Genomic DNA, 12339 nt, shown 5'->3' on the forward strand with positions numbered 1-12339 from the left:
ATTTTCTCATATACTTACTAATATACTGAGGAGATTAAAATTTTCACATCAAAATTATTTTCTATGCTTATTGAATATTGTTTTGCACAGATGTAAATTAATATTTTCATGTATGACAGAAATTTTACAATTTTCACTTGAAGAACAAAACTAGCATTTGAGTATGCTAAACACAAATACCAGATTATATGGCATCAAGCAGTAAAAGAAAAAATTACTTGTTTAATGTATCATTTCTTTGTTCAATGGTTGACATTTTAATCCATGCTACAAAACTGTGGGATTTAATAACTTAATAACTGTGTTTTAATAACTGTGGGATACATCATTTTCAGGACATTTCAACATATACTTTTACTTTTATCATTTTCAGGACTTTTCAAACTGGCTTTAAAAATGTAAAGGAAAAAGATTACATTCAAAGCTGTGATAAACTTCCTGATAATCAAAAACATGATCCTTCACACTATCAATTCTAGCAGCAAAAAATGTGAGGGTTCATGCTTACTAGATCCAATTTTTCACATCTCAGCATTTGAGATTTAAATTTTAAATTTATGAAATCTTTTTTTAATAATGTTTTAGGTAATTAACAGCATTTTATAAAATTATTTCTAGTGACATATAACTGAGCAAAATCTTCTTTAAAATTATTGATGTTATATGTCATCAAATCTTAAAAATGTATTTTCCAAAAGGGTTTTACAATTTTGGCTGCTAGTATAATTGCTGTCATTTAAAATTCATAATTTTCTATTTATAATACAGTTTTGAGTTTAAAAGTAATAAATTGAGATATTTTATGTCCCTGCTCATGTTTGATTTTATAACTTTTACCTTGCATCAGTAGTCTTCAAAGTCTGTTGACTTGCGGAACCTTCAGAACTAGTTTTTTTCAGAGAACTACACACTACCCTTACAAAAATGTATCTTAAAATAATAATTAAAGTAAATCAATATGCTACAAGTACTTTACATAAAGAAAATTATGTTAATTAAATTATGTATTATTATTACAAAGTACTGTATTTTGTATTACAATATTTTAACTTAAAATTAATGTAACTCAATAGCATTAACTTGTGCATATATTCAGAGTGTTCTGGCATTTTTTTACGCTAACAGTCAAAGTCTTTAGCTCCATTGAGTTATCAGCAGTCGCATTTCATATTCTGCATGTAATTTGTTTCTATATTTTGTTTTTGTTGCCACATACACAGAAAAAGATTTTTCACTTAAATATATTGTTTCAGATGGCATTAAAATGTTTAAAGCTGTGTGAAGAACTTCTAGGTATTCTGCATATATCTACAAGCAAAATTTATTCTTGCTTAAATTTAGATTTTAATACTGAACCTGTTGGTAATAAATTATTCCCTTTCCTTTAATGGCAAACTTTCTGATTTATTGCAGTACTTCAACAGACTTTTTTTTATCTAGTCATACTTATTTTTTTTTCCCTGGGAAAGATTTTTAATTTTCTTTAACTGAAAAAGTACTCCAATATAAAATTGTTAACACTCTTGCCCAAATTCAATCCATTTTCCATTAGATGGTTCAGTTTATTGAGATTATGGCAAAGCACACTAGGACTATCTGCCTAAGGAAAGGACTTTCTAAGGGAAACTGGCTCATATACATGTTACACATGGGGAAAACCACGAAAATGCCCATGCAGCCAGCCCGTTCGCGAGATTCGAACCTTGGACCGAACTACCAGTGCTCAGCGACTTTACCGCTCGGCCGCTGGTAGGCCCATTTTCCATTAGAAAACTGTTTAGTTTCATAAAGCATTACATGTCATTCTCTTTTACATACATGACCACATGCTAAGTTTTAAAACTAATCTGTAACTAAATGTGTCTATATTTTTTAGTAAATAAACATTAACTATTGTGCTTCATAATTTTCTTTTCAAATTTTTATGTTGATATGGAACCCTGGGGTCTGACTCACATAAACCCAAGGTTCAAAATAACATAGTCTGAAGACTACTGCTTTATATTATTAATATATGTACTTTTTTCTATTATCTCTTGTGGTACTTCTAAATGTTCTAGTTTGAATCCTCAAAAGGAAAACCACTGCAATGAAAATTCACAACTGAAATAATATGCTTTTTTTATTTTTAAATTATTTTCATATAGCCTTTCATTGCAAAGATTTCTCAGCTGATGTTCTATAATATCATACTAAGTCTGTTTTAGAATAAATAAGTATGAGATTAAATAGGGGAAAGGAAAAGCTTAAACAAGATTAAAAATGAAAACTCTGCATTTCACAATGCAGTGTTTTCAAGATATCTCAACAAGAGGATTCAAAATATATTTAAAATGTTTTTGCACATCTAAATTCTTTTTAAATTAAATGCATGTAAATTAATATTTAATTGAATATAATTATTGTGTTTGAAAAGTAAATAAAAAGCATAGTAAGTTATATAAGAAATACTTTTTTAAAAATACACTCCTTCAGATGCCAATCTACTATTTTTCTTAAAAACTTAAACTCTAAGTACTTAAAATTTAACAATAAGATCAATTTTTCATAATCTATTCTAAAACAAATGCTCTGTTTCAGATACTGAAACCTATAAAGTTTGAGATTATCATGAAACCATGCTATACAAATTGCAATATTTTAAAACACTGTTCATTTATGAAAGATTGTTGTATATGGCAGAATATGAAAAATATTTATGAATAACTTTTTTTCACTTTCCATTCTAAGCTTAAAACTAAAAATCAGACCAGATATATTCAAAACATAATTGCATGATTTCATATAAAAACTTAATAATTCTGAATTGCATTATAATGATCCTCTAGAACAGGGCTTCTTAAACTTTTTTTAGCCGTGACCCCTTTTTATCAACAAGATTTTTTTCGGTATCCCAGGACCCCATAATATTACGAAAATTTTGTGAAACCCCATAAGCACTGCGCAAATTCAGCACACGTGAGTGAAACTGTAAATTTTTTCACTTGTATCATAATATACTATAGCAGTTTTAGGTCATTAACTTTAATTTCTAATGTTAAGACATAGAACAATGTGAAAATTTTAAGTAAGTAGCAGACGAAATGACAACATCATATGCAAAGCAAGTAAAATTAATATTTATATTATAAAATGAATGCATCAAAACATTTTTCGTTTTTCTTTGTCTGTATTGTCTTATCTTTATTTTCAGATACCTTATGTAAAAATATTATAAGTTAAAGAAAGGGGTCACGAGCCAGTTTTTAAGAAACTCTACTCTAGAACAGACAAAAAGAGCTACATCAGTCATGGTATCAAATGAAAGACTGGCATATAAAAAACTGGTCGAGTTTGTTTTATAGACCACTATACAGTCCTCATTATTAACCAGGGATAGATTAACTAGTCTTGCTTAAGTATTGCTGGGGAAAGAAAAAAATATCACAAACCATCAAAATAATGCATGAGATGATAGCAGTAAAGCAGATGATAATTAATGTATCTAGAAATTATCTTCATAATAAAGCAAATCAATACATAATTTAATTATACACAGTCTGGAATATATAAATATTGTCAAATCATCTATTAAAAAGCACTTGTTAATTCACAAAAATAAAGAGTAGAGCTATTAATTTCTTTCCCTCTGATTCCTACTGAACTATGAAATTATAAGCAAAAACTTTTTTTTTTGAAGAGTGTTCCTATTTCAAAAGCTGATTTAATTTACATGGGTAAACAAATTTAATTCTTCGGTTGATCTTTACAATATGGTAACTGGTAGTTTGGCGACATTTTGGAGGCGATAAAGGTTACTACCTGGGACTTTGGTAATAATGTGAGCAGTACTCAGTTCCGATTACGCATTATTTTGTGTGAGGGAAATGAGAGATCATGGGATATGTCATGTGATATTAATGGACGAATTACGGTTCTTTAATCGGAAAAGGGGGGAAATCGGGAAAAAATCTGGAAGTTTTGTATTTGGCTTTATTCTGTGTTGTGTGAAACAGTGTTCGTGAATTTTTGGATCCCATGGCCGTAACTAAAGTGAATTCGAAATGGGTATTTATGTATGTATTAATTTAATGTATGTGCTCATTTATATTTTAAGTAGTGTTTTTGAATTTAATTATATTTTAATTAAATGATAGTTATTTTGTGAATTTTATGTTTGTAGGAATTTGGTATACGTTTTAGTTGAAGTAAACGTGCATGGAAATAATTTAAATATCTGACACTAAGTATTTGTAATGGTTGCGGTATGAATTCGTTGGTGATGTGTATAATGTAATAGATGATTGAGAGGTAAAAGTTTTTGGATATTTTATTTATTTTATATGTGGAAATGTTCATATTTGGAAAGGGTAAATACTTTTTCGCGATCAGGTAATTTCATATATGTTCTTTTTACCGGGTTTAAAGATTGAGAAAATTGTCATGTATTTTCGTGAAATTTTTCTAATTTATGAGAAAAAAGCAGTGTACATGGATATAGTGAAGAGTGTGCGCAATGCCATTTTTGTGCAATTCTGGGATGTTTTTTTAAGTAAAAATAAGTCGACGTGTACATGGTTTAGTGATATTTTAATTAAATGATAGTTATTTTGTGAATTTTATGTTTGTAGGAATTTGGTATACGTTTTAGTTGAAGTAAACGTGCATGGAAATAATTTAAATATCTGACACTAAGTATTTGTAATGCTTGCGGTATGAATTCGTTGGTGACGTGTATAATGTAATAGATGATTTAGAGGTTTTTGGATATTTTATTTATTTTATATGTGGAAATGTTCATATTTGGAAAGGGTAAATACTTTTTCGCGATCAGGTAATTTCATATATGTTCTTTTTACCGGGTTTAAAGATTGAGAAAATTGTCATGTATTTTCGTGAAATTTTTCTAATTTATGAGAAAAAAGCAGTGTACATGGATATAGTGAAGAGTGTGAGCAATGCCATTTTTGTGCAATTCTGGAATGTTTTTTTAAGTAAAAATAAGTCGGCGTGTATATGGTTTATGTGTATGTGTTATTTTGAAAAACGCGTAAGGAGTATGATATTGTGCACTTTTTCCCAATTCTGCAGTGAATATTTGTCATGATTAAGCAGTTTTGTTAGATAAAATTTCTAGCATAAGTGTAATTTGGCTAGTAGATTGTTGGAAGAAGTGTTCAGTAGATAAAAAGAAAAGAAACATGTCTTTACTTCATGAAGACAAAATGGCGGCGGGAAAAAAAAATAGAGGGTTGCTGTAGGAGAGTTGGTCGCCAAATTTTCGCCAAAAAAACGCCAAGTTACCATAATGTAAAGATCAACCAATTCTTCAAATTAAAACATTTAGAACTATGGGTATTATTAATAATAGTTTCTATTAAATATAGTACAGGTTATTCCGGTTTCCTGCGCATATTTCAACCGTTGCCAGCTTAACCACAATTATTGTTTAACTGTGGATGTAATATTGGGTATTACCCTACTTAATCAGAAGTATACTGCACAAATTGCAAATTTATTGCATAATCCAAGGTATAAAACGTAACATCAACAATGACTTCATTTCCTGTGAAAAGTTAAGGAAAGAAAGCCTTTTTAAAAATTCTTGATTTTTCGTGTAACAGAAAACATCTTATGCTATGTAAACATATTACATAAAAGAATGGTTTCATACCCTTTTTAAATGTTACAATTAAAAAATTATTTTTCTCAAACTTACCAAGATGAGTATCTCCATTAGTTGCAACTACTTCAAATACACCATTATCAATTGTAAGAAGAGAAACATCGAAAGTTCCCCCACCAAGATCAAAAACAAGAACATTTTTTTCTCCTTCCTTTTTATCCAACCCATACGCAATAGCAGCTGCTGTAGGCTCATTGATTATTCGAAGAACATTCAGTCCTGCAATGGCTCCAGCATCTTTAGTTGCCTGACGTTGAGCATCGTTAAAATAAGCTGGTACAGTAACAACCGCATGAGAAACTTTTTTCCCAAGGTAAGCTTCAGCAGTTTCTTTCATTTTTGTGAGGACCATGGCAGATATTTCTTCTGGAGCAAACAATTTTTTCCCATGTCCTGTTTCTACTTCAATATGTGGTTTACTATTTTTTTCAACAACCTGAAAAGAAATTCAAATATTTAAAAATTTAATAGTATTTTGAAATAAAAGATTTATTTGTAAATAATTAAACTGCTTCATATATTAATTCATTTTTCATATTTTATAGAAAGACTTCTAATAACAGAATTTTCTTTTATAGAAAGAATTCTAATTCAAAAAATATTTTAAGACAAAAATACCAAAGCTAATAAAATTTAAGCTATAAATTAAATTAAAACTGAGAATTCATGCTTTTAAAATTAAAACATTCAGATCCAAAAATATATTAAGACATAATATGCAGGGTGTTTCAGCAAACCGTTTACTTTCAAAAGAGATAGAGTACACCTAGACTTTGGAAAATTCGAAATTACAACCTCGGACCACGATGCAAGCCTCATACCTCCGGCACATGGAAGATATGACGTTGAGGAAAATACCAGGCATGTTGCGGAGTTCCTCAGTAGTGCCACAATGCGTGGAACGAGTTCTTCAGCACTGTTAACTGAAGTTTTGTACACCAGTGTCTTGATGTACCCCCTCCCAGAGGAAGTAATCAATACAAATGAGGACGGGCGATCTTGTTGGCTAATGCACTGACCACAGTGCATCCCGCTGATCCCATGTTGAGGATACATCTCAAACGTAATTTTGAATACTTCTTTGGGTACTATTCCGTTTTGAGGACCGTAAAAAAAAAAACTGCAGCGAAAATATATGCGCAAAAGCGCCAAATCTAGCAAATGCGCCCATTTAACAGCGCGCCAAATCTTGAGAACATACTGATTTCAGATTGTGTAAGTTTATATAGTTCTATATTTCTAAAGATGCCATTGAAATACTAGTTTAATTTTTAAAGTCTTTTTTCATATCCTATGGATTTAACAATTTGGGAATTGCCCATGACGAAACGTGTGCAACAAAATTTTGTGTAAAGTGCAGAATCACCCATGCTTGATGCGTTTTTAAGAATGCACATAGTCGGTATTCATGTACACATCGACCTATTTTCATTAAAAAAAAAAAAAAAAAATCCCAGAATTACACAAAAATGGCGCTGTGCCCAGCCTTGACTTTATATATGTACAAATCGACCTATTTTCACTTAAAAAGTAAAAGAAAATTGACAAAAATCCATTTGTTTTTACCCCTGTAAAAAGCGGCAAACAAATAAGTGGGCGATTCTGCATTTTACCGAGAAGTTTTTCAAAGAAAAGGCATCATTCATTATAGAAAATTATGTTCGAACAACCAACGAGATGAAACTATGCTTTAGCAATAACTCGGTAGCGAAATAGCGATGCAGGCATCCATTCAGTTATGTTAAGCAACTTTTATATAAATAATAATAAGTATTATATGAAATTAACCTTTCATCTAAATTAAAACATCAATCTTAAATAGTTATTTACTATTATACTTCCTTTCTTGCATCAACAATAGTTTGGCGATTTTTTACGGCCCTCAAAACCGAATAGTACCCTTCTTTGATTATGATTGTTTCTGTTCTTATTTCTTGGTTTCTTCTACACTAAGAATAATAAACATACACTCTCACCCTGATCATGTTCTTCCTTTTTTGTGTTTTGTTGTGCTAGGAAAGTGTTTCCCATCATGCACTGCTATGTGTGCTCTCTCTCTCCTGAAAAGTTTGTAACCGATCTGATGAAATATACTTTTTTTTTTTTTTGCTGTTAACGTGATGCCATTTATCACCAAACATACACTGGTGAAAATATAACTATATAGTAGCTATTCTAAAATACATACAGCTTCATGAAAAGAACTATTTTATATAAAATGCTTAATGTGTGCAATGCCAAACTGGACCATTCTTTGATGCGTTTTTAAGAGGAAACAGAGAATTTGGCATTGAGCACAAATTTAATGAAGAATGACTATCTCCACTTTAACACAAAAACAACTAAAAACTGAAGACAGAAAATTACTAGATCGATGTTCATTTTTGCAACTTGTTCACAATGATGCCATTACAGATCAGTGTAAACAGGCTATCATATTTCCTACTCTGATGCATGTTTGGCAACTGGAATCCCATTAACAGAAAAGCAAAGAAACTATTAATTGCAACTTTACAAGTACAAAAAATGAAATAATGTAAAGGATTTAATTCACATTTTAGATATCCAATATCTAAAAAAGTTTAAAATATGAAAAAAATCTGAATGGTTTCAGATTTTAAATCACCTTTAGGGGGGCGTTGTTTTAACGTTTTGTGCGTTACCTTTATTTATTAAATACCATGTCCTTCGCATTTAAACCATAGAATTCAGTTCAACAACAATACCGCAAAATAATTTTAAAATAAGCATATCTTTAAAATTTCTGATACACAGTTCCACACACTGGATATTAAAACGTCCCCCCCCAGTAGAGTGTTGCCATTGCTCGCTTTTTAAATCTTTGTTTGTTAATCAAAAATTCATTAACCGTTTGCTTGATTATCCCGAGTTATCTTGGGTTCATATATATTGCAGTTAATTATTTGTATATATTGCAGTAATTCTTATCCCGTGAAAACTCGGGCAAAGCAGAATTTGTTAGTATGATTTGTTTTATCACAGTTTTACTCAGCTTGGAGGAAATGAAAGGAAATCTTTTCTATGAAAGGAAATATTCAGCTTTTGGCAGTTTGCCAAATTTTGTTGGTTGCACGGTTCTTTAGAAGGGACTGGTTATGTGTTTCCCTATTGAATGGTATACGTCAGCTTGTGGATTAGTAATATACAGTCAAAAGTCTTTAATCCGGACGTCCATAATTCGGAATGATCTATAATCCGGACCTCAAAGCTAACGCATGCACATAATAACTTTACGCATGCGTGTTTAATGTATAACAGACGGTATAAGCTAAGCTAAAATTATCTATTTCAGTTAATGTTGCAGATTGCATTGTTCCTTAATCTTCTAATTGGATCCGGCTGAATTTTTTTTTTTGCAGACTGTTAGAGCAATTTTATAAAAGTAAGCTTGAACTTTCGATTATGTCAAAAAGAATTTCCGATTCTGGAGCTACCAAAGGATCTACAAAGCGAAAGCATGTTTCGATGTCCATCAAACAAAAAGTGGAATTGCTGCAAAAAATGGATACAGGCTATGCTTTGATTCTCTAATCATTCCGAAATATGTTTATCAATTTCACGCTGCTCTGCGGGGGGGGGGGGGACATCGCGGTGCACAATTAACTGGAAGTTGATCTGTCAGCCCTATCCTTATCTTCAGGGCAGATGTTTTTATTTTATTTGGCTTATAATTCCTTACTAAATGTAGTATTTCATCTGGATGTACTCTGTCTTTGATACGATTTAAATCAAATTCCTCGTCATTATAAATATCACGAATACACATCAAATAGTTTTCTGGTTGCAATTTTCTAATTTCGACTATGCGTAATGTATGATTTACGCATGCGTGCATTGAAAGAAATATTTAATAAAGTAAACAAATAAATATAAAGCATTTTTTTGGAAATTTTGATACCCTTTAGATCATAATTGCTCTTTATTTCATAAATTAAGGTTTCATATTTTTAATTTTATAATTTCTGCACGCCATCTTACCAGATTTAAATTGATGATCTATAATCCGGAAAAACCGATAATCCAGAATTGCCGAAGTCCCGACGAGTCCGGATTAAAGACTTTTGACTGTATAAAGAAGTATATATGTGTTGAAAAAATAAATGGCGATGATGCAAGATAGCGAAAGCGATGATTTTTCAGATAATGATTATGAAGAAGTGGAAAAATAATTTTTTAAACATATAATCCAATGAGACAGTGTACTCAAAGAGACCAGATACCAGTGTAGAATGTCAGGTATCACTTTGTGTTGTCCCTTATTTTAAAAACTATCATACAAAGACTAATATTAAACTTTTTATTGTTTGCCCGAGATAACTCAAGACAGTAAACTAATATTAAAACTACATGCTTTTACACCTTCAAAAAATTAAGTATTCAACTTAAAACCTACATATTTTGATTTGTTTCATTTCGTTGTATTTAATAATAAAATTTAAAAAATGTGATGATTTTTTGCAATTTTTTCAAAAAAATTTGTAAGGGAAGCAGTTCAAGTTTTACAAAATACGAAATAAATAAAACCAATTCTAAATTTGGGCTTCCAGATGCCCATATTTGGGTAGAAAGGCTGTAAGTACTGTTGTTTTATCACAGTACAAGAAACATGCATACATTTATGGAGATTCTTCATTATTTAATTTCTTTAAATATAACACAGGGTGATAATATTTAGTAATAACAATTTGAAAAGTGAATCGGACATTTATAGTGAACAAACATAAAATGCCAAAATGAAAATAGTCCTTCAGGCCAAATTTGCCCCTTTGGACTAAAAACTGAACTATTTGATAATAAACAAATAATTAACAAAATAGTACTCGAGAGCTTATGCTATAGCAAGAGTTTGTAGAAGAGGATGTTGGGAAAACTGGTTCATTCACCTTACACACTACAGACACATGAGCTACCCTACTCAGCTACAGAGGCTGTTTGCACATTTTTTAGATGATTTTGCTTTGCCATAACAAAAATCTTTAGCTTGAAATTTTTTTTAACCAGAGTTATATTTTCATATATATCTTTTGAAATTTTTTTAAACCAGAGTTATATTTTCATATATATCTTTAAGTATAAATTATCATCTGCTACTTGAAAGTTTTATTTTTATGCAAAATGTCATTTTTCAGAAGCAGTGGATGAAAAGCTATGTTTGTGTTCTTTTCGAAGAAAATATTTTGTATATTTCTAGGTATTTGTATCTAGTTATTAAAAAACATCAAGAAAGCCATGTTTTTTTAACATCTAAAGCTACGAAAGATAATGATAACAACAAAGGAGAAAACATCATGTGATAAGGTGGCATAAAGGTTATTTGCCTAAGATGAATTTTCAGAGTGCAATAAGTTCATATCCAGGATGCAATTTTGTGCCTTTGTTAATGATTCCGGTTGCAATCTCCAAGGTCGCTCCAGTGGACAGAGACAAAGAGTCTTTTCATCAGGGTCAGGAGATGGACACCTTGTTATGTAAAAGTGAAAGAATCTTCCCCCCTTGGGAGTTCAGCACAAGTAAACACAGGGATATATAATGTGGTTTCCTGAGAAGAAGGGACAGCCTTTCCTGTTTAGAGCTATGGGCATGTTGGCCTGCTAAGAACGATCATTCCTCATGTATAATGCGTTAGAGAATTTTTCTTGTAACAAAATTCCGAAATTACGGGACTAAATATACCCAAGTCCTCTATTGTCAAGATATGCAATGTTAAGGTTTTTCATCTCATAAAAGTTCAAGTTATTGTTAACTTGATATAGAAGTTCAATTTCAACCCTGTGTCACAACCCAAGGTTTGTGTAGCGGTTTCGGCCACTACACCACAGCAGTAATATTAAAATTTGTGGCAGCATTTAAGGATTGTTTCTGAGAGTAAATTTAGGAACGGACTTTTCGCCTGTGAACTTCAGTGAACATTATGCGTTGATTTCCGTACATCTCGTTGTGTGAGTGTTCTGGATCGTCAAATGGAAGTTCCAGAAAGGGTAGTATTGTAAAGGACTTTATATGAGCAGTCAAGACTTTTTTCTCTGCACAAGAACAATCTAATTTTATGTGCAAGGACTGTTTGCGTGGTGTAGCCTCTTCAGAAAGTGACAGGGTGTCAAAAGGGAATGCCGCAGGAAGCATGATTTAGTGCCACGAAATAATGAAATTTCCCGGAAGAGTTGATGTATCCAAGTTAGTGCCAGGAGAGTCATCGAAGGTGTCTTCAAATTGGTGAATACCATTTTTGTGATTTTGGAGAAGTTATGCCAGTTATTTCAGACTAGGTTGATTTTAGATATAACTGTTACTGGGGATCAAAAGTTTTCTTGTGGTTATTTTTGCTAATTGGTATTTAACTGTTTATTCTATTGTTCTAGTAAAGTTTAAATTGTATGAAGTATTGTAACGGTATGCTTTAGAAAAATTTAGTTTTTAAATCAGTTCGGTGCTAGAGGACAATATTTGTAGAGAGTTGATATAGTGCAAGAAAAATTTACATCTTATTTAGCATTTGTGATTTATGTTTTGTATGTATGCATAGGTGAATTAGTTAGAGGTCATTAAGTGTTGTAAGGCAATTAGTGTTCAGAATTATTAGGGTATTACTCAGTTTTGGAGAAATAGACCTGTTGTTTTTGCATATTGGGGTAGATTATTTTGCTTTAGTTTTC

At 31.1% G+C, this 12339-nt stretch overlaps 1 protein-coding gene across 2 annotated transcripts in view; it reads right to left on the reverse strand.

Moving 5' to 3' along the window:
- Positions 1-12339, reverse strand: part of LOC118203966 (endoplasmic reticulum chaperone BiP) — a 34394-nt gene that overhangs the window by 7275 nt on the left and 14780 nt on the right. For both annotated transcript variants that reach the window (XM_085814295.1, XM_085814297.1), the window contains exon 4: positions 5699-6101. In XM_085814295.1, the coding sequence (XP_085670421.1) occupies positions 5699-6101 (403 nt within the window). The remainder of the gene's footprint in view (positions 1-5698; positions 6102-12339) is intronic.

The sequence above is a fragment of the Stegodyphus dumicola genome, chromosome 1 (genome assembly GCF_044657685.1).
Source record: "Stegodyphus dumicola isolate Sdum_Otavi_A_Nest chromosome 1, ASM4465768v1".
In the NCBI taxonomy this organism is placed as follows: Eukaryota; Metazoa; Arthropoda; class Arachnida; order Araneae; family Eresidae; genus Stegodyphus; species Stegodyphus dumicola.